Below are 26,317 nucleotides of genomic sequence, written 5' to 3'. Positions count from 1 at the left end.
GCTGGGTGACACTGCTAGGCACTGCTGGGCACTGGTGGGTGACACTGCTAGGCAATGATGGGCACAGGTGGGTGACACTGCTAGGCACTGCTGGCCACAGGTGGGTGGCACTGCTAGGCACTGCTGGCCACAGGTGGGTGGCACTGCTAGGCACTGCTGGCCACAGGTGGGTGGCACTGCTAGGCACCGGTGGGTGACACTACTAAACAATGATGGGCACTGCTGGGTGACACTGCTAGGCACTGCAGGGCACAGGTGGGTGACACTGCTAGGCACTGCTGGGCACAGGTGGGTGACACTGCTAGGCACAGGTGGGTGGCACTGCTAGGCACCGGTGGGTGACACTACTAAACAATGATGGGCACTGCTGGGTGACACTGCTAGGCACTGCTGGGCACCGGTGGGTGACACTACTAAACAATGATGGGCACTGCTGGGTGACACTGCTAGGCACTGCTGGGCACTGGTGGGTGACACTGCTAGGCAATGATGGGCACAGGTGGGTGACACTGCTAGGCACTGCTGGCCACAGGTGGGTGGCACTGCTAGGCACTGCTGGCCACAGGTGGGTGGCACTGCTAGGCACTGCTGGCCACAGGTGGGTGGCACTGCTAGGCACCGGTGGGTGACACTACTAAACAATGATGGGCACTGCTGGGTGACACTGCTAGGCACTGCAGGGCACAGGTGGGTGACACTGCTAGGCACTGCTGGGCACAGGTGGGTGACACTGCTAGGCACAGGTGGGTGGCACTGCTAGGCACCGGTGGGTGACACTACTAAACAATGATGGGCACTGCTGGGTGACACTGCTAGGCACTGCAGGGCACAGGTGGGTGACACTGCTAGGCACTGCTGGGCACAGGTGGGTGACACTGCTAGGCACTGCTGGGCACAGGTGGGTGACACTACTAGGCACTGCTGGGCACAGGTGGGTGACACTGCTAGGCACTGCTGGGCAAAGGTGGGTGACACTGCTAGGCACAGGTGGGTGACACTGCTAGGCACTGCTGGGCAAAGGTGGGTGACACTGCTAGGCACTGCTGGGCAAAGGTGGGTGACACTGCTAGGCACTGCTGGGCAAAGGTGGGTGACACTGCTAGGCAAAGGTGGGTGACACTGCTAGGCAAAGGTGGGCACAGGTGGGTGACACTGCTAGGCACTGCTGGGCAAAGGTGGGTGACACTGCTAGGCACAGGTGGGTGACACTGCTAGGCAAAGGTGGGTGACACTGCTAGGCACTGCTGGGCAAAGGTGGGTGACACTGCTAGGCACTGCTGGGCACAGGTGGGTGACACTGCTAGGCACTGCTGGGCAAAGGTGGGTGACACTGCTAGGCACTGCTGGGCACAGGTGGGTGACACTGCTAGGCACTGCTGGGCAAAGGTGGGTGACACTGCTAGGCACTGCTGGGCACAGGTGGGTGACACTGCTAGGCACTGCTGGGCACAGGTGCAGATCTGTCCTCTGACAATTGCCAGTTATTGGCAGCCGATAACCAGCAGCTGCATTTACAGGTGATCTGCTTTGTCATTGGACACAGGGACACGGAGATCGCCATATGACGCCCTCCCAGAACTGGACACCCGCGTTGTAGTTGTCATTCGGCTATAGCGCTGTTGAAAAACAGATTTGTCAAGGCCGCGTCACTCAACGCACTTCCTCTGAGCCCTGGTCATCCTGCACCCACCCCCAGTCAGTGACTGGACAGTGAAAGAAAAAGCAGCAGTGATGAGCTCTTCTGTCTATTATCTCCTGTCCTATCAGCATGCTTCTTGTCAGCCCATATTCTGTTCATGAGGCTTCAAAAATGCAGAGGAAATGCCTGCTTTAGATGCTAGTGTGAACTTAGCCAAACAGCTCATCTGCACATGAAGCGCGCCAGCAGCCAATTTCTACCACCATGTGCAGCCAAGAGGCATTCCTTCCTCTGTGCATCAAGCAGGAGCACCTACCTCTGCCTGAGAGCTGGGATCTCCGTAGGTTCCGGCTCCAGGATTTCATAGGCCAGGTTGATATCTTCGGTCTGTCGCAGAAGGTCATATAAAGGCTTTATCTGTTCATTGAACCGGGCGACTAGAGTGCGAGCGTCCTTCTTCGGCATGGCGGACTCGTCCTCTTCCACCTCCGTGTGACAGAACGTGCAAAGAAACTTCCCTGAGGGAGGAAAGGAGAGACCCGATTGGTGCAAAACCAAGACTGCTCTACGAGGTGGCATCTCAACTCTTCATTGTGTGTGGCTGGGGTTTAGAATATTCTGTACACCCGCTGTGCCCATTATGAGGGGTTCCCACCATCCCTGTGCCGAGTTCCCGGGTCTCTACGCCCACTGTGCCCATTATGAGGGGTTCCCACCATCCCTGTGCCGAGTTCCAAGGTCTGTACACCCGCTGTGCCCATTATGAGGGGTTCCCACCATCCCTGTGCCGAGTTCCCGGGTCTCTACGCCCGCTGTGCCCATTATGAGGGGTTCCCACCATCCCTGTGCCGAGTTCCCAGGTCTATACACCTGCTGTGCCCATTATGAAGGGTTCCCACCATCCCTGTGCTGAGTTCCTGGGTGTATACACCGGCTGTGCCCATTATGAGGGGTTCCCACCATCCCTGTGCTAAGTTCCTGGGTCTGTACACCCGCTGTGCCCATTATAAGGGGTTCCCACCATCCCTGTGCTAAGTTCCTGGGTCTGTACACCGGCTGTGCCCATTATGAGGGGTTCCCACCATCCCTGTGCTCAGTTCCCGGGTCTGTACACCCGCTGTGCCCATTATAAGGTTTTCCCACCATCCCTGTGCTGAGTTCCCGGACCTGTACACCCACTGTGCCCATTATGAGGGGTTCCCACCATCCCTGTGCTGAGTTCCTGGGTCTGTACACCCGCTGTGCCCATTATGAGGGGTTCCCACCATCCCTGTGCTGAGTTCCCGGACCTGTACACCCGCTGTGCCCATTATGAGGGGTTCCCACCACCCCTGTGCTGAGTTCCCGGGTCTGTACACCCGCTGTGCCCATTATGAGGGGTTCCCACCATCCCTGTGCTGAGTTCCCAGGTCTGTACACCCGCTGTGCCCATTATGAGGGGTTCCCACCATCCCTGTGCTGAGTTCCCGGGTCTGTACACCCGCTGTGCCCATTATGAGGGGTTCCCACCATCCCTGCGCCAAGTTCCCGGGTTTGTGCACTTACATTTGTGACTGGATGGTGACAGAGATGCAGCTCAATAAAGATCTCACCTCTCTGTTCTCTTCTCCTGTCTGCATGCTGCTTGTCAATCAATCTATCTACACACACTGCTAAAAAAAAAATGAGAGGAAGACTCTGAGAACCCATCAGATCCCAATGGGGAGGAATCTCCTGCTGGATCTCTATACTGACATGGACGGGGGATGGGTGAGGTATGTAAGGACGCCCCATCGTTGGATGGAAATGATGGACCTACAGAGGACTGAATTCACAGACACCCCGAAAATCAAAGTGAAGAAATGATGCAGCAGGCGAGTCCATGTTGGTGAAATGTCATTGCAGCAACTCAGAATGGTCCTCAGTAGTCTGTGTGGCCCCCACGTGCTTGCATGCATGCCTGACAACGTCGGGGGAGGGTACTAATGAGACCACGGATGGTGTCCTGGAGGACTTCCTCCCAGATCTGGACCATCACTGAGCTCCTGGACAGTCTGAGGTGCAACCTGGCGTCATCGAATGGACCGAAACATGACATCCCAGAGGGGTTCTATTGGATTTAGGTCAGCTGAGTGCGGGGGCCATTCAATGGAATCAAATCCTTCATCCTCCAGGAACTGCCTGCATACTCCCTCCACATGAGGCCAGGCATTGTCATCTATCAGGAGGAACCCAGGACCCACTGCACCAGGAGGAACACAGGACCCCCTGAACCAGGAGGAACCCAGGACCCACTGCACCAGGAGGAACACAGGACCCCCTGAACCAGGAGGAACACAGGACCCCCTGAACCAGGAGGAACCCAGGACCCACTGCACCAGGAGGAACACAGGACCCCCTGAACCAGGAGGAACCCAGGACCCCCTGAACCAGCAGGAACCCAGGACCCCCTGCACCAGGAGGAACCCACGACCCACTGCACCAGCGTAGGGTCTGACAATGGGTCCAAGGATTTCATCCCGATACCTAATGGCAGTCAGGGGCCATTGTCTAGCCTGTAGAGGTCTCTGTGTCCCTCCATGGATATGCCTCCCCAGACCATCACTGACCCACCACCACAACGTCATGCTGAACCATGTTACAGGCAGCAGAACGTTCTCCACGGCTTCTCCAGACCCTTTCACGTCTGTCACATGTGCTCAGGGGGAACCTGCTCTCATCTGTGAAAAGCACAGGGTGCCAGTGGTGGACCTGCCAATTCTGGGGTTCAATGGCAAATACCAATCCAGCTCTATGGTGCCAGGCAGTGAGCACAGGGCCCACTAGAGGACATCGGGCCCTCAGGCCACCCTCATGAAGTCTGTTTCTGATTGTTTGGTCAGAGACATTCCCACCAGTGGCCTGCTGAAGGTCATTTTGTAGGGCTCTGGCAGGGCTCATCCTGTTCCTCCTTGCACAAAGGAGCAGATACCGGTCCTGCTGATGGGTTAAGGACCTTCTACGGCCCCTGTCCAGCCCTCCTAGAGGAACTGCCTGTCTCCTGGAATCTCCTCCGTGCTCTCGTCTCCTGGATTCTCCTCCGTGCTCTCGTCTCCTGGAATCTCCTCCGTGCTCTCGTCTCCTGGAATCTCCTCCGTGCTCTCGTCTCCTGGAATCTCCTCCGTGCTCTCGTCTCCTGGAATCTCCTCCAGGCTCTCGTCTCCCGGAATCTCCTCCAGGCTCTCGTCTCCCGGAATCTCCTCCAGGCTCTCGTCTCCCGGAATCTCCTCCGTGCTCTCGTCTCCCGGAATCTCCTCCGTGCTCTCGTCTCCCGGAATCTCCTCCGTGCTCTCGTCTCCCGGAATCTCCTCCGTGCTCTCGTCTCCCGGAATCTCCTCCGTGCTCTCGTCTCCCGGAATCTCCTCCGTGCTCTCGTCTCCCGGAATCTCCTCCGTGCTCTCGTCTCCCGGAATCTCCTCCGTGCTCTCGTCTCCCGGAATCTCCTCCGTGCTCTCGTCTCCCGGAATCTCCTCCGTGCTCTCGTCTCCCGGAATCTCCTCCGTGCTCTCCTCTCCCGGAATCTCCTCCGTGCTCTCCTCTCCCGGAATCTCCTCCGTGCTCTCCTCTCCCGGAATCTCCTCCGTGCTCTCCTCTCCCGGAATCTCCTCCGTGCTCTCCTCTCCCGGAATCTCCTCCGTGCTCTCCTCTCCCGGAATCTCCTCCGTGCTCTCCTCTCCCGGAATCTCCTCCGTGCCCTCCTCTCCCGGAATCTCCTCCGTGCTCTCCTCTCCCGGAATCTCCTCCGTGCTCTCCTCTCCCGGAATCTCCTCCGTGCTCTCGTCTCCCGGAATCTCCTCCGTGCTCTCGTCTCCCGGAATCTCCTCCGTGCTCTCGTCTCCCGGAATCTCCTCCGTGCTCTCGTCTCCCGGAATCTCCTCCGTGCTCTCGTCTCCCGGAATCTCCTCCGTGCTCTCGTCTCCCGGAATCTCCTCCGTGCTCTCGTCTCCTGGAATCTCCTCCGTGCTCTCGTCTCCTGGAATCTCCTCCGTGCTCTTGTCTCCTGGAATTTCCTCCATGCTCTTGAGACTGTGCTGGGAGACACAGCAAACCTTCTGGCAATGGTACGTATTGATGTGCCATCCTGGAGGAGTTGGACTGCCTGTGCAACCTCTGTAGGGTCCAAGTATGGCCTCATGCTACCAGTAGTGACACTGACCCTAGCCAAATGCAAAACTAGTAAAAAACAGAAAAGATGAGTAGGGAAAAAAATGTCAGTGGCCTCCACCTGTAAAACCATTCCTGTCTTGGGGGTCGTCTCATTGTTGCCCATCTAATGCACCCGTTTCATGAACACCAAAGCAGCTGAAACTGATGAACAACCCCCTCTGCTACTTACCTGACCAGATCCATATCCCAGGAGTGTCATGGACTTGATGCTACACTCGGATTAAAAAGTCCAACCCCACGCCATAATCCCCCCCCCTCCACCAAACTTTACACTTGGCGCAATGCAGTCAGGCAAGTACTGTTCTCCCGATCCATAAACCGAGGTACCACCTATATACATACATACAGTGAAGGAAATGCGTATTTGCTCCCCTGCTTATGCTGAATATTCGCCCCTCACACAGAAATGATCGGTCTAACAATGGAATGTTCGCCCCTCACATAGAAATGATCGGTCTAACAATGGAATGTTCGCCCCTCACACAGAAATGATCGGTCTAACAACGGAATGTTTGCCCCTCACACAGAAATGATCGGTCTAACAATGGAATGTTTGCCCCTCACACAGAAATGATCGGTCTAACAATGGAATGTTCGCCCCTCACACAAAAATGATCGGTCTAACAATGGAATGTTTGCCCCTCACACAGAAATGATCGGTCTAACAATGGAATGTTCGGTGTAACACTGAGAGACAGAATACAACAACAAATTCAGCAGAAATGCGTCTAACAAATGATGACGGATCTGCATGTTCATGAGGGAAAGAAGGATTTGATCCCCTTCACAAAACATCACTTAGTAGTTGGTGGCAAATCCCTTGTTGGCAATCACAGAGGTCAGACGTTTCCTGGAGTTGGCCCCCAGGTTCGCACACATCTCAGGAGGGATTTTGGCCCACTCCTCTTGGCAGATCCTCTCCAAGTCATTAAGGTTTGGTGGCTGACGTTTGGCAACTCGAACTTTCAGCTTCTCCACAGATTTTCAATCGTATTAAGGTCTGGAGACTGGCTAGGCCACTCCAGGACCTTAATATGCTTCTTCTTGAGCCGCTCCTTTGTTGCCTTGGCCGTGTGTTTTGGGTCATTGTCATGCTGGAACACCCATCCACCACCCATTTTCAATGCCCTGGCTGAGGGAAGAAGGTTCTCACCCAAGATTTGAGGGTACATTGCCCCGTCCATCGTCCCTTTGATGCGGTGCAGTTGTCCTGTCCCCTTAGCAGAAAAACACCCCCAAAGCAGAATATTTCCACCACCATGTTTCACAGTTGGGATGGTGTTCTTGGGGTCATAGGCAGCATTCCTCCTCCTCCAAACACGGCGAGTTGAGTTGATGCCAAAGAGCTGGATTTTGATCTCATCTGACCACAACACTTCCCACCAGTCCTCCTCTGCATCATTCAGATGTTCAGTGGCAGACTTCAGACGGGCCTGGACATGTGCTTTCTTGAGCAGAGGGACCGTGCGGGCACTGCAGGATTTCAGTCCTTGTCGGCGTAGTGAGTTACCAATTGTTTTCTTGGTGACTGTGGTCCCAGCTGCCTGGAGATCATTGATCCTCACGTGTAGTTCTGGGGTGATTCCTCACTGTATTCAACACACTGCTACTATTTTGAACACAACTGTATATATATATATCCCTTGAGGGTTAGGGACCGATGTGAGTGTACAATATATATGTAAAGTGCTGCGTAAATTGATAGCGCTATATACGTACCTGAAATAAATAAATAAATATATATATACAGTTGTGTTCAAAATAATAGCCGTGTGATGAAAAAAGTGACTGAAGCTGCAAATCCTTCTAATCCTTTTATTTCCATCCACACAAATGCATTGGGAACACGACACATTCTATTCCAAATCACAACATGAAGAAAAATACATCAAATTTGTGTTGTTCCTCTAAAAAAATGGAAGAAAAGTGAATATTAGACGGTTCAAAAAAATCGCAGTGTTTGTATTCTTCTTTACAAACTCAAACATTCACTATATAAACTGAGAAATGTTTGAAGATTTTGCTTTCCTTTGAATGACTTCATGAATATTTGGTTGTAGTCGCACTGTTTCTGAGAACTGCTGTACATCTGTGTTGCATGGAGTCCCCCAACTTCTGGCCCCTGTGATCAGGTATTCCAGCCCAGGATGATTGGACCACATTCCACAGTTCTTCTCTATTTCTTGGTTTGGCCTCAGAAACGGCATTTTTGATGTCACCCCACAAGTTTTCTATTGGATGAAGATCCGGGGATTGGGCTGGCCACTCCATAACGTCCATCTTGTTGGTCTGGAACCAAGATGTTGCACGTTTACTGGTGTGTTTGGGGTCGTTGTCTTGTTGGAACCCCCATTTCAAGGGCATTTCCTCTTCAGCATAAGGCAGCATGACCTCTTCAAGTGTTCTGATGGATTCAAACTGATCCATGATCCCTGGTATGCGATAAATAGGCCCAACACCGTAGTATGAGAAACATCCCCATATCATGATGCTTGCACCACCATGCTTCATGGTCTTCACAGTGTACTGTGGCTTGAATTCAGTGTTTGGGGGTCGTCTGACAAACTGTCTCCGCCCACTAGACCCAAAAAGAACAATCTTACTTTCATCTGTCCACAAAATGTTGGGCCATTTCTCTTTAGGCCGGTCAATGTGCTGTTTGGCAGATTGTAACCTCTTCAGCACACGTCTTTTTCCCAACAGTGGGACTTTGCGGGGACTTCTTGCAGATAGCTTGGCTTCACATCGGCGTCTTCTAATTGTAACAGTCCTCACGGGGAACGTCACACCTTCTTTCATCTTCCTGGAGCTGATTGTTGGCTGAGTCCTCACAGGGAACGTCACACCTTCTGTCATCTTCCTGGAGCTGATTGTTGGCTGAGTCCGCCCCATTTTGGCTATTCTTCTATCCATTCCAATGGTAGTTTTTCGCTTTCTTCCACGTCTTTCAGGTTTTGGTCGCCATTTTAAAGCATTTGCGATCATTTTAGCTGAGCAGCCGATCATTTTCTGCACTTCTTTATATGTTTTCCCCTCTCCAATCAACTTTTTAATCAAGGTACGCTGTTCTTTTGTCTGGAACGACCCATTTTCCTCAGAATTTCAGAGAGAAATGCACTGTAACCAGCATGTCCAACATTTGCTGCCTTCCTTCCTTAAATAAGGGCAATAATTGCCACCTGTTTATCAAAGAATGAATGACCTCACTAATAGAACTCCACACTGCTATTATTGTGAACACGCCCCTTTCAATGAGTGATTCAATGACACAGAATCAGCAGCATGCATGTCATGACTGTCGGGTCTGTTGGATTTCTATGACTCTACTACACCTGCTAGGAAATCATTTGCCATGTAGAAATATCATTTCCACCAAAAACAGCGATTGATCCGGTTAGTGATGTCTGACGGCTATTATTTTGAACACAACTGTATATAGAGCACAATTTTACCTTCTGAAAGGCTTGCAATTCTCTGCAGTCAGTAATGTGATCCAGGCACTCCAGCCACACAGCACAGCCAGGTCATCAACAACCACATCAGCACACAGCAGTCCAGAACACTCCCCGGGGATCCTGCTTGCAGCAGCAGACGACGAGCCACGCACACTGCAGCACACGCACACTGCAGCACACCAGACTGCTGCCCTTCCCAGCCTGAGAGCCCATGTACAAGTGGCCATTATAAAGACACCTTCAGGTACTTATACTAGTTCTACATAAATACCTGAAATTGGATTAAATAAACCTTTAATGATTTACAGGCAGCACTTCCTCTGTGTGAAGATATATATATATATATATATATATATATATATTATATATATATATAAAAAAGTCCTATAGAGGGTGCAGGAAGCAGACTGCAGTGGGTTCAAGGTCTGCTATTCACGCAGTGTCTATCGGCACATCCGCCCACTGGATTTCCACCTCTGCACCGTCACTCCTCTGCAAACGCAGCCCAATGATTATGAGAACGGAGATGCGCCAGGCGAGAAGTCCGCCGGGATGAAGAGAACCAAGGTCAGCGCGGCTTCAAGAAGAAGCTGTTCGCAATGCGCCAGACAGCGCGATCCCGGCGACGCGAGGTAACTTCTCGGATGTTTGGTGGCCGCTTTAACTCTTTTGCTGCAGGTCCCTCCGTAAGAGAGGAGCAGAGAAATTCTATATCCCGGGTCGCAGTACGATTTATGCAAGGGGTGCAAGGAGAATTTTTTTAACTTCCTTTTGTAAAGAAAAAGCAAAGGGTAAAGCGACGGCACCGCTATACAGCCCCAAGAAGGGGCACAAAAAAAAATATAACAAAAACAAAAAATAAAAGTAAAAAAAAAAAACAAACAAACAAAAAAAACAAAAACAAAAGAAACAGTATACTCTGTGGCAGGGGCGGACTGACAACTCATGGGGCCCCTGGGCAATAGGGGATCATGGGGCCCCTGTGTCCTTGCCCAAACTCAAAAGAGTCTATGAAAAAGGTACCAGGGGAATCTCATGGGGCCCCCTACTGACCCCGGGCCCTTGGGCAGCGCCGAGTTTCCAAATGGTCAGTCCGCCCCTGGCCTGTGCTGACTATGACATAATCCCAACCACAATGGGTCTGTACACTGTGCTGCATGTTACATGATTTGGACCAATGCAGTCTGCGAATTGGGCTGCATACCGGATATGATACAGGGTAGTGGTGCACCGAAATGAAAATTCTGGACCGAAACCGAAAATTACGGATGCATTTGACTGAAAACTGAAATTAAACGTTTTTTTTTTTTTAATATATAGAATTGTAATATTTTCGACTTTTAATTAATATCATGAATTTAAAAGAAAATAAAATTTATTTTCAGCACTTTTTCAGCCAATAGGCTGCTTTCACACTGAGCAGTTATTACAGCAATTTCACCCCCTTTGTATCTCTCCCATAAAGGATGTAAAAGCAATCATTTCTCCCTCTCTCTGGCTGCATTCTTGCAGCCATTGAGAAATACTGTGTGAGCTGTGATTGGTCACATTTGTCACATGGCACAAGGCTGTTATGAATAGCCCTGTACCATGTGACCTCTGTGATCATTCACAGATTTCACACGTAGTAAGCAATGATGTCAGAAGTGACATCTTGCGTACTACTCTGCATGTGATCACTGATTGGCCAATCAGTGATCACATGATCAGGACCTCACACAAAGATCCTGTACAGCGATCGGTGTTCTCAGGACACAGCGGGCTCCAAGGGAGCGCGCACAGTACAAAATGGTGGGCGCCGTTTATGAACGGCAACCCGCCCCTGCACTGCCCCCGTCTGGCTGTTTATATACAGCGGCCGCACAGGAAGTGGTTAAAGTCGGGATCTCTCCCCAGCCTGGACAGGCTGAGTGACGGTTTCAGCCCGCTGTCGACTGATCACGGGACACAGGAGTGCAGAACGAACTTCACTCCAGCTTTGGCTGTACTTCACAGTTAAAGCGGGGCTCCACCCAAAAGGGGAAGTTCCGCTTTAAGCCTTTGCCCCGCTCCCCTTTCAGGATTGGCACCTTTGGGGAGCGGGTACCCAAATTTGACAGGTACCTGCTCCCACTGCGATCACCAAGTTGTCCCCCCCCCTCCGTCCCCATAGTCTTGTGGGACACGTGACAGGTCCCAGAAGACTACGGGGCTATTTACAAATCTCAGCGGTTCTCGCACATGCGCAGTGGGCACCCGTCTGTGAAACTGCAAGCTGTCACAGCCGGGTGCCCACAATGAAGATGCCAGCGCCGGGGAGAGAAGACGGCCGGTGAAAGGAGCGGAGGACCGAGGGACGGGTGTCTGTGAGATGACTGTAGCTGCAGTATAAACACCTCAATATCAGGATGTATATGTATGTATGGCGGTACTGAAATGGTTAGTCTCTGTTACATTCCTGTCTGCGTGGCAGCGACTGTCACATCTCCTAAATTGTTACAGCAGATACTGTGAACGGTGCGCGTTTCCCATCAAACATGTGCTGGCAGCTATTGCTAGCATAAAGGGTTAACTGTGGAGTTAACTGACACCAGTGACCATCACTTTCAGTCTGCAGGCGCCTAAGTTCCTCTCCCGTGAGCTGGAAATTCTGCATGCAGGGTGAGGCTGAGAGTGCCATCATCACAAGGGGTCCTAAAACAGCCAAACGGAAATGTTGGGACTGCAGTACAGCGTAGATTCGATATAGTAGTTAGCACAGCATGAAGGGACACGAGTGAGAGGACGAGCCAAGCAGCAGACAGATGGCAGCCGCAGGTCAGGCAGAAATGGAGCGTCTGCAACGGAGCTCCCGGGCAGGCTGACCCCCTCCGTCCTCAGAAGGAGCTCTCTGACCATCTGCCAGGGAAGGGATATTAGTGCACATTAGTCCAGCAAGCTTCGGCCGCTCCTGAGAGTTCCATCAACTGCATCCACCTAATGAGGGCGAGTGGAGGGATCCTTGGAGGAAGCCCATATTATTCCAGGACCTGTCTCTGCATATTGCTGGAAGGTGGCCAGGCCGAGGGCGCCCCCTGCTGGCAGCACCACATTGCTAATTATTAGGAACAGGTTATGTAATGCTGCATGGATAGCGGGGTCCCAGATGTGCCCTTAAGGGGGAACACTGGCTTTATAAATGTACACAGAAACAAAAATTAAAATCAAAATGTAAATTACTTTAAAAAGTATGTATTACATATACACACTTCACAGGTTGACGGTCTTTATTCAACCTTACCAACTATGAAAACAAAAAAAAAATTTTTTTTTTTCTTTTCTTTTTTACACACAAATATATTATAAATATATATACATATAAATATATATACACGAGTGGGTGTATATAACGTAATTTTTTTTTTTCATAAAATATATGTGTGTGTATAATTTAATCCTCTCTCTCTCTCTCTCTCTATATATATATATATATTTTTTTATGACAAAAAAAATTAAGCTATATACACACACACACACATATATATATATATATATATATATATACCGTATTTGCCGGCGTATAAGACGACTTTTTGACCCTTGAAAATCTTCTCAAAAGTCGGGGGTCGTCTTATACGCCGGTACACATGTTAGGGGGGCTGCGGCATTAAGTACAGGGGTTTGCAGGGGCTGACGTCTCTTACCTGGATCCAGTCCCACGACGATCCGGTCCAGGAAGCGCGGCGTCTCCTTCAGTTCGGCCACTGGATGTTCGTGCGGCTGCGCGGCTCCGCCTCCTCACCGGTGATTGGCCGCCAGAACTGTAGCTCGGGAAAGGCACACAGGCGGCCAATCACCGGCGAGGGGGCGGAGCCGAGCGGCCCCGCGAAAATTGAGTGCCGGAGCAGCAGGTAAGTGCTCTGTGTAGAGGTGCTGCTGCAACCACATATGCTGGCTGCAGCAGCACCGTACTAGAACAGGGTCAGCAAGTGTCAGTGGGAGGAATAGTGCCCCATCATTGGTGTCACTGATACCAATGATGGGGCACTATTCCTCCCACTGATACCAACGATGGGGCACTATTCCTCCCACTGACACCAACGATGGGGCACTATTCCCCCCCCCCACTGACACCAACGATGGGGCACTATTCCCCCCCCCCACTGACACCAACGATGGGGCACTATTCCACCCCCCACTGACACCAATGATGGGGCACTATTCCTCCCACTGACACCAATGATGGGGCACTATTCCTCCCACTGACACCAATGATGGGGCACCTATTCCCCCCACTGATACCAATGATGGGGCACTATTCCTCCCACTGATGCCAATGATGGGGCACCATTCCTGCCACTGACACCAATGATGGGGCACTATTCCTGCCACTGATACCAATGATGGGGCACCTATTCCCCCCACTGATACCAATGATGGGGCACTATTCCTCCCACTGATGCCAATGATGGGGCACCATTCCTGCCACTGATACCAATGATGGGGGCACTATTCCTCCCACTGACATCAATGATGGGGCACTATTCCTCCCACTGATACCAATGATGGGGCACTATTCCTCCCACTGATATCAATGATGGGGCACTATTCCTCCCACTGACATCAATGATGGGGCACTATTCCTCCCACTGGTGTGCATTGGAAGAGGGGTAGTCTTATACGGCGAGTATAGCCCAAACACTACATTTTAGCAGGAAAAGTAGGGGGGTCGTCTTATACGCCGGCAAATACGGTATATATATATATACATACACACACACACAGTGGGGATGGAAAGTTTGGGCACCCCAGCTACAAAATTGTATTAATGTGCATAAAGAAGCCAAGGAAAGATGGAAAAATCTCCGAAAGGCATCAAATTACAGATTAGACATTCTTATAATATGTCAACAAAAGTTAGATTTTATTTCCATCATTTACACTTTCAAAATAACAGAAAACAAAAAAATGGCGTCTGCAAAAGTTTGGGCCCCCTGCAGAGTTAATATCTTGTACTGCCCCCTTTGGCAAGTATCACAGCTTGTAAACGCTTTTTGTAGCCAGCCAAGAGTCTCAATTCTTGTTTGAGGTATCTTTGCCCATTCTTCCTTACAAAAGTCTTCCAGTTCTTTGAGATTTCTGGGCTGTCTGTCACGCACGGCTCTTTTAAGGTCTATCCATAGATTTTCAATGATGTTGAGGTCAGGAGATTGTGAAGGCCATGGCAAAACCTTCAGTTTACGCCTCTTGATGTAATCCCCCGTGGATTTTGAGGTGTGTTTAGGATCATTATCCATTTGTAGGAGCCATCCTCTCTTTAACTTCAGCTTTTTCACAGATGGCATCAAGTTACCATCCAAAATTTGCTGAAATTTTATTGAATCCATTTTTCCTTCTACTCGTGAGATGTTCCCTGTGCCACTGGCTGCAACACAACCCCAAAGCATGATTGATCCAACCCCATGCTTAACAGTTGGACAGAAGTTCTTTTCATTCAATTCTGTGCCCCTTCTTCTCCAAACGTACCTTTGCTCATTCTGGCCAAAAAGTTCAATTTTAACCTCATCGGTCCACAGAACTTGTTTCCAAAATGCATCAGGCTTGTCTATATGTTCATTTGCAAAGTTCAAACGATGATTTTTGTGGTGAGGACGTAGAAGAGGTTTTCTTCTGATGACTCTTCCATGAAGACCTTATTTGTACAAGTATCTCTTTATAGTGGAATAGTGACCACAACTCCAGTGTCTGCCAGATCTTTCTGGAGGGATCGTGCAGTCAAACGTGGGTTTTGAATTGTTTTTCTCACAATCCTGCGAGCTGTTCTGTCTGATATTTTTCTTGGTCTTCCAGATCTTGCTTTAACTTCCACTGTTCCTGATGACTGCCATTTCTTAATTACATTCCGAACAGAGGATATTGACATCTGAAAACGCTTTGCTATCTTCTTATAGCCTTCTCCAGCTTTGTGAGCGTCAACTATTTTCATTTTCAGTTTTCTAGACAACTGCTTAGAAGAACCCATGGTGCTGATTGTTGGGGCAAGGTCAGATGAGTCTGGGCATTTAAAACCTTTGAGATTGACATCACCTGGTCTTCCCAGACGATGATTGAGAACAATCCATGACACTGGCAGGTCTCAGCTTGGCAAAGGGGGCAGTGCATGCTATAAATTCTGCAGGGGGCCCAAACTTTTGCAGACGCCATTTTTTTGTTTTCTGTTATTTTGAAAGTGTAAATGATGGAAATAAAATCTAACTTTTGTTGACATATTATAAGAATGTCTAATCTGTAATTTGATGCCTTTTGGAGATTTTTCCATCTTTCCTTGGCTTCTTTATGCACATTAATACACATTTTTAGCTGGGGTGCCCAAACTTTCCATCCCCACCGTATATATATATATATATATATATATATATATATATATATATATATATATATATATATATATATATATATATAGTGACAAAAAAAAATTAAGCTATCCACACACACACATATATATATATATATGTATATTACTTTACATAAAAAAAAAAAATAATATACACACAAATATTGCAGCCGCTGACTTTTAATGATAGGGCACTTACCTGTCCAGGGATCCATTGGTGTCCTCACCCCGAGCTGATTCTGTAATCGTCTGTCGGGTGCTGGCGCCGCCATCTTGATTAAGGGAAACTGGCAGTGAAGCTTTGCTGTTTCACAGCCAGTTTCTTACTGCGCGTGTGTGAATTGCGCTGTGCTTTGCAAATGGGCCGCAGTCCTCTGGGACCTGTGAGTGGAAGGGGGGGGGACGGGACTACCAGCTCAGTTTTTTTTTAACTCAGCCAGAAGTGGATACCTGTCAAAACCAGGTACCTACTCCCCTCCAAACGGTGTCAAATATGGCGGGGGGGGCAGATAAGCGGCGCTTCCTCTTTTGGGTGGAACTCTGCTTTAACTAGGCGTTGTTTCTATGCCAGTATTGCAGTACCTAATGATGTGAGAAGCCACAATGCTGACAGAAGCCAGAGACCGTGTGATCTGGACTGCTGATGACATGGCGGTGTAGTCCAATGGCTGGTGCCTAGGCGGGTTCACGGGTAACGTTTGTAGAAGCAACTATGTTTGGTGCAATTGTAGTTTTCATACATAGGCGCTCCAGACACTTGCATTTATGTTTCTATCTGCATGTACATTGGGGTGGGGTGGGGGTAGGGGGGGCTTTAATTAAAACTTTTTATTCATTGTTGTCACTTTATATTTTTAAACTTTTCACTTTATTTCCTGGTGCCAACATGGCAGCATACATTGAAGGAAATGCGTATTTGCTCCCCCCTGATGCTGAATGTTCGCCCCTCACACAGAAATGATCGGTCTAACAATGGAATGTTCGCCCCTCACACAGAAATGATCGGTCTAACAATGGAATGTTCGCCCCTCACACAGAAATGATCGGTCTAACAATGGAATGTTCGTCCCTCACACAGAAATGATCGGTCTAACAATGGAATGTTCGGTGTAACACTGAGAGACAGAATACAACAACAAATTCAGCAGAAATGCGTCTAACAAATGATGACTGATCTGCATGTTCATGAGGGAAAGAAGGATTTGATCCCCTATCATTCAGCAGGATTTCTGGCTCCCAGGTGTCTCTCATACAGGTAACAAGCTGAGATTAGAAGCAGTCTCTTAAAGGGAGTGCTGCTAATCTCATTGTGTTACCTGTATAAAAGACACCTGTCCACAGGAGCCATCAAACCATCAGATTCCAAACTCTCCACCATGGCAAAGACCAAAGAGCTGTCCAAGGATGTCAGGGACAAGATGGTAGACCTACACAAGGCTGGACTGGGCTACCAAACTATGGCCAAGCAGCTTGGTGAGAAGGTGACAACAGTTGGTGCAATCATTCACAAATGGAAGAAACACAAAACAAGTGTCAGTCTCCCTAGGTCTGGTGCACCATTCAAGATCTCACCTCGTGGAGTGTCAATGATCATGAGAAGAGTGAGGAATCATCCCAGAACTACACGTGAGGATCTTGTCAATGATCTCCAGGCAGCTGGGACCACAGTCACCAAGAAAACAATTGGTAACACACTACGCCGACAAGGACTGAAATCCTGCAGTGCCCGCAAGGTCCCTCTGCTCAAGAAAGCACATGTCCAGGCCCGTCTGAAGTCTGCCACTGAACATCTGAATGATGCAGAGGAGGACTGGTGGGAAGTGTTGTGGTCAGATGAGACCAAAATCCAGCTCTTTGGCATCAACTCAACTCGCCGTGTTTGGAGGAGGAGGAATGCTGCCTATGACCCCAAGAACACTATCCCAACTGTGAAACATGGTGGTGGAAACATACTGCTTTGGGGGTGTTTTTCTGCTAAGGGGACAGGACAACTGCACCGCATCAAAGGGACGATGGACGGGGCAATGTACCCTCAAATCTTGGGTGAGAACTTTCTTCCCTCAGCCAGGGCATTGAAAATGGGTCATGGATGGGTGTTCCAGCATGACAATGACCCAAAACACACGGCCAAGGCAACAAAGGAGCGGCTCAAGAAGAAGCACATTAAGGTCCTGGAGTGGCCTAGCCAGTCTCCAGACCTTCATCCGATGGAAAATCTGTGGAGGAGCTGAAAGTTCGAGTTGCCAAACGTTAGCCACCAAACCTTAATGACTTGGAGAGGATCTGTCAAGAGGAGTGGGCCAAAATCCCTCCTGAGATGTGTGCGAACCTGGGGGCCAACTCCAGGAAACGTCTGACCTCTGTGATTGCCAACAAGGGATTGGCCACCAAGTACTAAGTCATGTTTTGTGAAGGGGATCAAATCCTTCTTTCCCTCATGAACATGCAGATCAGTCATCATTTGTTAGACGCATTTCTGCTGAATTTGTTGTTGTATTCTGTCTCTGTGTTACACCGAACATTCCATTGTTAGACCGATCATTTCTGTGTGAGGGGCGAACATTCCATTGTTAGACCGATCATTTCTGTGTGAGGGGCGACCATTCCATTGTTAGACCGATCATTTCTGTGTGAGGGGCGACCATTCCATTGTTAGACCGATCATTTCTGTGTGAGGGGTGAACATTCAGCATCAGCAGGGGAGCAAATACACATTTCCTTCACTGTACATGTGGTCTGCCTCCCAGGCAGTTTTGCGCAGATCCAAGGCGGCTACTGGGGCAGTGCTTGCCCAAACCTAAGATGGCCCCCACGTGAGCTTTATTCACTTCACATACTTAGCACGGATTGGCACCAGGAAAGGAGAATTACAGGAAGTAATGATTCAGCTGTCCTGATGCCAACTTCTCCAGGCTCCCCTCTACAAAGTTACAATGTACAGTCTGATCTCTGGGCTCCTCCTACAAAGTTACAATGTACAGTCTGATCTCTGGGCTCCTCCTACAAAGTTACAATGTACAGTCTGATCCACAGACAATGTGTCGTACCTGATGTTGCCTCGAACAGTTGATTGGCCTCCAGGTCGGTGAATGTGCTGGAGCAGTTGGGGCACTTGAAGGACGCCCGGTTGGTGGAGTCCCTCTCGTCCGTCTCGATCCTCCTCCTCATGTGGTCCAGCTTGTACTTCACCACGTTGACCAGCAGTTTGTAGTTGATGAAGTAATAGTTGTGCCGCGTGGTCTTGCCGTCAGAGGCGGTCTCCACCCTCATCCGGCATTTGATGAACTTGTCCATCTTCAGGGTGTTGATGACGGAGCGGAGCTGTTTGCGGTCAAACTTCAGGAGCTCCAGCATGTCCTCCTCCTTCACGCAGGGGTTCCGGATGAGGATGTCCAGGGCCAACGCATGCTCCAGCCCATAGAAGCCGCGCACCACATACTTAGCCAGGCGCTTCAGAACGGCCGGAACTTCCGTCACAACCTCGGCGTCCGTCATGTCTTCTGTAATACGAGCAGAGAGAGAAGAGAGAACCATGGAAATGGGATCCGTGCCCTCAACTCCCACCCTACGCCCCAATGTCTCCAAGTGCTCCCCATTCCTCCAGCATCGCCTGTGCTCCCCCATATCTCCAAGTGCCTCCAGCACCCCGTGCTCCCCCATATCTCCAAGTGCTCCCCATGCCTTGAGAACCCCCTGTGCTCCCTCATATCTCCATGCGCTCCCCATTCCTCCAGAACCCCCCCCATATCTGCAAGTGCACCCCATTCCTCCAGCATCGTCTGTGCTCCCCCATATCTCCAAGTGCCTCCAGCACCCCCTGTGCTCCCCCATATCTCCAAGTGCTCCACATGCCTTGAGAACCCCGTGCTCCCACATATATATGGGGAGCTCCATGTGCTCCCCATTCCTCCAGAACCCCCCCCTCATATCGGCAAGTGCACCCCCTGTGCTCCCCCATATCTCCAAGTGCACCCCATTCCTCCGGCACCCCCTGTGCTCCCCATATCTCCAAGTGCACCCCATTCCTCCGGCACCCCCTGTGCTCCCCATATCTGCAAGTGCTCCCTATTCCTCTGGCACCCCCTGTGCTCCCCATATCTCCAAGTGCTCCCCAATCCTCCAGCACCCCCTGTCTCTAAGTGCACCCCATTCCTCCGGCACACCCTGTGCTCCCCCAGGTCTCCAAGTGCACCTCATTCTGCCAGCAGCCCGTGCTCCCCCATATCTCCAAGTGCTCCCCGTGTTCCTCTGTACATCATTAAGGTGATGCAATGTCCAAATACAAACATAGCCGCCGCCTCCTCCTCCAATGATTGGCTCAGAGCTCCTTAACAGAAATCTGCGCTGCAAATCAAGTCACAGCCATTCCCCGCAGTGGGAGGCAGAGAGTCGCCATGGCAGAGCCTGCAGCTGGTCACTGTGGGATTATCCACGGCAAGAGATTTCTTTTTTTGGAAGGTTTTGGGGTGTTGATGTGATGGGGTGGCGGGGGAGGGGAAGATGGGTACCTGTGGGGGAGGGAACGAAAAGGTAGCTACTTGTGGGGGAGGGAAAGGCAGGCACATGTGTGGAAGGGGAGGGGAAGGCGGGTACCAGTGGGGGAGGGGAAGGGAAAGGCGGGTCCCTGTGGGGGAGGGGAAGGGAAACGCAGGTCCCTGTGTGGAAGAGGAGGGAAAAGGCAGGTAGCTCTGGGAGAGGGGGTACCAGTGGGGGAAGGGAAGGCGAGTACCTGTGGGGGAGGGGTGGGTATCTGCGGGGGAGGAAAAGGCGGGTAGCTCTGGGAGAGGGGGGTACCAGTGGGGGAGGGGAAGGCTGGCAAATGTAGGGGAGGCGGGTACTTGTGGGGGAGGGGAAGGCAGGCACATGTAGGGGAGGCGGGTACTTGTGGGGGAGGGGAAGGCAGGCACATGTAGGGGAGGCGGGTACTTGTGGGGGAGGGGAAGGCAGGCACATGTAGGGGAGGCGGGTACTTGTGGGGGAGGGGAAGGCAGGCACATGTAGGGGAGGCGGGTACTTGTGGGGGAGGGGAAGGCAGGCACATGTAGGGGAGGCGGGTACTTGTGGGGGAGGGGAAGGCAGGCACATGTAGGGGAGCCGGGTACTTGTGGGGGAGGGGAAGGCAGGCACATGTAGGGGAGGAGGGTACTTGTGGGGGAGGGGAAAGCAGGCACATGTAGGGGAGCCGGGTACTTGTGGGGGAGGGGAAGGCCATGTTCTGTCGGTGGAGCCTCCATCATATACAATCTGCTGTATCTATAACCCTCTCTTTAGTTCTGTAATCCCTCCGGAGGGAGCAGAGAGCAGCAGTTTCTAAGGGGAAGGTGAACAGCTCAGATCTGACACCAGGATATGGTGTCAAATGGGGGGCGGCCATATCACGGCTCATTGACACCTGTTACTATCGTGATGAGTCATGTGGAGGTAATTTTGGGGCCCCGAGCAGTGATAAATCCCCCCCCGGCCGGTACTTACACCGCTTCTCTTCCTCTGAACACACCGCTATGCAGGACTACCCGGCGCACACCAGTGATGTCACTCTACCAGGCGCCATATTGGAAGAGGGCAAGCAGCCAGTCCCTGGTACTCTGAAGTCATTTCTGGCCATGCAGATATCGGTGTGACTCCCTCCTGTGAAGCGGACACCGATACCTCCCGGGATACCGCCGACGGCATCGAAAATTACCGCCAGAGGCTCAGACTGGTAGCGTGCCATCGTGGAACGCAGTCTGGTGTACTTCCGGTTCACGTCCAGTCCATTTTTGGAGCAGAGTATAGTTGGCCAATCGGCTGCGGTTGTCATAGCAACAGAAGAGATCCGGGGGGAGGGGCGGCCGCGCAACATGGCGGCTCTGGATAGGGTGAAGGTTCTGGTGCTGGGGGACTCAGGTGAGGGGAACCTGGGGGGAGGGGACAGCAGGGACCATCGTACTCCTTTATCAGGGACTAATACACAGCCAGTCCCTACAAGGACCATCATATATTATCAGGGACTAATACAGAGCCAGTCCCTACAGGGACCATCACACTTATTGGAGACTAATACATCGCCAGTCACTACAGGGACCATCATATATTATCAGGGACTAATACAGAGCCAGTCCCTACAGGGACCATCATATATTATCAGGGACTAATACATCGCCAGTCACTACAGGGACCATCATATATTATCAGGGACTAATACAGAGCCAGTCACTACAGGGACCATCATATATTATCAGGGACTAATACATCGCCAGTCCCTACAGGGACCATCATATATTATCAGGGACTAATACATCGCCAGTCACTACAGGGACCATCATATATTATCAGGGACTAATACATCGCCAGTCACTACAGGGACCATCATATATTATCAGGGACTAATACATCGCCAGTCCCTACAGGGACCATCATATATTATCAGGGACTAATACAGAGCCAGTCCCTACAGGGACCATCATATATTATCAGGGACTAATACAGAGCCAGTCCCTACAGCAGTGTTTCTCAACTCCAGTCCTCATGGACCCCCAACAGGTCATGTTTTCAGGATTTCCATTATTTTGCACAGGTGGTTTGATCAGTTTCACTGCCTTAGTAATTACCACAGCTGTTTCATCTGAGGGAAATCCTGAAAACATGACCTGTTGGGGGTCCATGAGGACTGGAGTTGAGAAACACTGCCTTACAGGGACCATCATATACAGTGAGGAACAGAAGTATTTGAACCCCCTGCGATTCTGCAAGTTCTCCCACTTCTCCATCATGGAGGGTCTGACATTCACATTGCAGGGGATTCCCACTCTGAGGACAGAATTCAGGAGATCACATTGTATGATTTGTAAAGAATGTATTTGTCTCGCACGGCTGAACAGAAGTATTTGAACCCCTGAGAAGATCCGTGTTAATATTTGGTACAGAAGCCTTTGTCTGCAATTACAGAGGTCAGACGTTTCCTGTAGTCCTTGGCCAGGTTTGCACTGCAACAGGGATTTTGGCCGACTCCTCCACACCGATCTCCTCTAGATCTGTCAGGTTTCGGGGCTGTCGCTGGGCAACACGGAGTTTCAGCTCCCTCCAAAGATGTTCTATTGGATTTAGGTGTGGAGACTGGCTAGGCCCCTCCAGAACCTTGATATGCTTCTTACGGAGCCACTCCTTGGTTCTCCTGGCTGTGTGCTTCGGGTCGTTGTCATGTTGGAAGACCCAGCCACGACCCATCTTCAATGCTCTGACTGAGGGAAGGAGGTAGTTGCTCAAAATCTCACAATAATTGGCCCCATTCATCCTCTCCTTAATACAGTGCAGACATCCTGTCCCCTTCGCAGAAAAACACCCCCAAAGCATGATGTTACCACCCCCATGCTTCACAGTAGGGATGGTGTTCTTGGGATGCAACTCCTCCTTCTTTTTCCTCCAAACACGACGAGTGAAGTTTAGACCAAAAAGTTCTACTTTGGTCTCCTCTGACCACATGACTTTCTCCCATGCCTCCTCTGCATCATCCAGATGGTCATTGGCAACCTTCAGACGGGCCTGGACATGTGATGACTGGAGCAGGGGAACCTTCAGACGGGCCTGGACATGTGATGACTGGAGCGGGGGAACCTTCAGAGGGGGCCTGGACATGTGATGACTTGAGCAGGGGAACCTTCAGAGGGGCCTGGACATGTGATGACTGGAGCGGGGGAACCTTCAGACGGGCCTGGACATGTGATGACTGGAGCAGGGGAACCTTCAGACGGGCCTGGACATGTGATGACTTGATCAGGGGAACCTTCAGAGGGGCCTGGACATGTGATGACTGGAGCAGGGGAACCTTCAGACGGGCCTGGACATGTGATGACTGGAGCAGGGGAACCTTCAGACGGGCCTGGACATGTGATGACTTGATCAGGGGAACCTTCAGAGGGGCCTGGACATGTGATGACTGGAGCAGGGGAACCTTCAGACGGGCCTGGACATGTGATGACTTGATCAGGGGAACCTTCAGACGGGCCTGGACATGTGATGACTGGAGCAGGGGAACCTTCAGACGGGCCTGGACATGTGATGACTGGAGCAGGGGAACCTTCAGAGGGGCCTGGACATGTGATGACTGGAGCAGGGGAACCTTCAGACGGGCCTGGACATGTGATGACTGGAGCGGGGGAACCTTCAGAGGGGCCTGGACATGTGATGACTGGAGCAGGGGAACCTTCAGACGGGCCTGGACATGTGATGACTGGAGCAGGGGAACCTTCAGACGGGCCTGGACATGTGATGACTGGAGCGGGGGAACCTTCAGACGGGCCTGGACATGTGATGACTGGAGCGGGGGAACCTTCAGACGGGCCTGGACATGTGATGACTGGAGCGGGGGAACCTTCAGACGGGCCTGGACATGTGATGACTGGAGCGGGGGAACCTTCAGACGGGCCTGGACATGTGATGACTTGATCAGGGGAACCTTCAGACGGGCCTGGACATGTGATGACTGGAGCGGGGGAACCTTCAGACGGACCTGGACATGTGATGACTGGAGCGGGGGAACCTTCAGACGGACCTGGACATGTGATGACTGGAGCGGGGGAACCTTCAGACGGACCTGGACATGTGATGACTGGAGCGGGGGAACCTTCAGACGGGCCTGGACATGTGATGACTGGAGCGGGGGAACCTTCAGACGGACCTGGACATGTGATGACTGGAGCGGGGGAACCTTCAGACGGGCCTGGACATGTGATGACTGGAGCGGGGGAACCTTCAGACGGGCCTGGACATGTGATGACTGGAGCAGGGGAACCTTCAGACGGGCCTGGACATGTGATGACTGGAGCAGGGGAACCTTCCATGCAATGCATGATTGGAAACCATGACGACGTAGTGTTCTACCGACAGTGACCTGTGAAACTGTGGTCCCAGCTCTCTCCATGTCATTGACCAGCTCCTCCCTTGTAGTTCTGGGCTGATTCCTCACCTTTCTTCTCATCAGTGATACCCCACGAGGGGACATCTTGCATGGAGCCCCAGTCCGAGGGAGACTGACAGTCGTCTTTAGCCTCTTCCATTTTCTAACAATTGCTCCAACAGTTGATCTATTTTCACCAAGCTGCTTGGCAATTGCCCCGTAGCCCTTTCCAGCCTTGTGGAGGTCCACAATTTTGTCTCTGGTGTCTTTTGACAGCTCTTTGGTCTTGCCCATGGTAGTAGTTGGCGTCTGACTGACTGTGGGGTGGACAGGTGTCTTTATAGAGCTCAGACAGGTGCTACTAAGTGAGATGAATGAGGGGAGTAGAGGTGGACTTTGTAAAGGCGCAGTAACAGGTCTTTGGGAGCCAGAATTCTTGTTGTTTCTCAGGGGTTCAAATACTTCTGTTCAGCCGTGCGAGACAAATACATTCTTTACAAATCATGCAATGTGATTCCTGAATTCTGTCCTCAGAGTGGGAATCCCCTGCAGTGTGATCTCCTGAATTCTGTCCTCAGAGTGGGAATCCCCTGCAATGTGATCTCCTGAATTCTGTCCTCAGAGTGGGAATCCCCTGCAATGTGATCTCCTGAATTCTGTCCTCAGAGTGGGAATCCCCTGCAATGTGATCTCCTGAATTCTGTCCTCAGAGTGGGAATCCCCTGCAATGTGATCTCCTGAATTCTGTCCTCAGAGTGGGAATCCCCTGCAATGTGATCTCCTTAATTCTGTCCTCAGAGTGGGAATCCCCTGCAATGTGATCTCCTGAATTCTGTCCTCAGAGTGGGAATCCCCTGCAATGTGATCTCCTGAATTCTGTCCTCAGAGTGGGAATCCCCTGCAATGTGATCTCCTGAATTCTGTCCTCAGAGTGGGAATCCCCTGCAATGTGATCTCCTGAATTCTGTCCTCAGAGTGGGAATCCCCTGCAATGTGATCTCCTGAATTCTGTCCTCAGAGTGGGAATCCCCTGCAATGTGATCTCCTGAATTCTGTCCTCAGAGTGGGAATCCCCTGCAATGTGATCTCCTGAATTCTGTCCTCAGAGTGGGAATCCCCTGCAATGTGATCTCCTGAATTCTGTCCTCAGAGTGGGAATCCCCTGCAATGTGATCTCCTGAATTCTGTCCTCAGAGTGGGAATCCCCTGCAATGTGATCTCCTTAATTCTGTCCTCAGAGTGGGAATCCCCTGCAATGTGATCTCCTGAATTCTGTCCTCAGAGTGGGAATCCCCTGCAATGTGATCTCCTGAATTCTGTCCTCAGAGTGGGAATCCCCTGCAATGTGATCTCCTGAATTCTGTCCTCAGAGTGGGAATCCCCTGCAATGTGATCTCCTGAATTCTGTCCTCAGAGTGGGAATCCCCTGCAATGTGATTCCTGAATTCTGTCCTCAGAGTGGGAATCCCCTGCAGTGTGATCTCCTAAATTCTGTCCTCAGAGTGGGAATCCCCTGCAGTGTGATCTCCTGAATTCTGTCCTCAGAGTGGGAATCCCCTGCAATGTGATCTCCTGAATTCTGTCCTCAGAGTGGGAATCCCCTGCAATGTGATCTCCTGAATTCTGTCCTCAGAGTGGGAATCCCCTGCAATGTGATCTCCTGAATTCTGTCCTCAGAGTGGGAATCCCCTGCAATGTGATTCCTGAATTCTGTCCTCAGAGTGGGAATCCCCTGCAATGTGATCTCCTGAATTCTGTCCTCAGAGTGGGAATCCCCTGCAATGTGATCTCCTGAATTCTGTCCTCAGAGT

General features: G+C 50.9%; 2 protein-coding genes across 2 annotated transcripts in view; one reads left to right on the top strand and one right to left on the bottom strand.

Annotated features, from left to right (window-relative positions):
* LOC149436182 (general transcription factor IIE subunit 1-like) overlaps nt 1-19,212 on the bottom strand; it is a 29,265-nt gene extending 10,053 nt beyond the window's left edge. The window contains exons 1-2 of the mRNA XM_089661917.1: nt 18,679-19,212; nt 1,956-2,157 (exon numbers count right to left, since the gene is read on the bottom strand). Of these exons, the coding sequence (XP_089518043.1) occupies nt 1,956-2,157; nt 18,679-19,165 (689 nt within the window). The 5' untranslated portion in view covers nt 19,166-19,212. The remainder of the gene's footprint in view (nt 1-1,955; nt 2,158-18,678) is intronic.
* Nucleotides 19,213-21,399: 2,187 nt separating this feature from the next.
* LOC149436181 (rab-like protein 3) overlaps nt 21,400-26,317 on the top strand; it is a gene marked incomplete at its 3' end in the record, with an annotated part of 39,721 nt that continues 34,803 nt past the window's right edge. Inside the window, exon 1 of the mRNA XM_089661920.1 lies at nt 21,400-21,517. Coding sequence (XP_089518046.1) covers nt 21,472-21,517 — 46 coding nt within the window. The remainder of the gene's footprint in view (nt 21,518-26,317) is intronic.

Source organism: Staurois parvus, unplaced genomic scaffold, assembly GCF_062004578.1.
Source record: "Staurois parvus isolate SC_StPar_1 unplaced genomic scaffold, SC_StPar_1.0 ptg001406l, whole genome shotgun sequence".
Lineage (NCBI taxonomy): Eukaryota > Metazoa > Chordata > Amphibia > Anura > Ranidae > Staurois > Staurois parvus.
The sequence above is the reverse complement of the archived record's forward strand: the minus strand, read 5'-3'. Positions and strand labels throughout refer to the sequence as shown.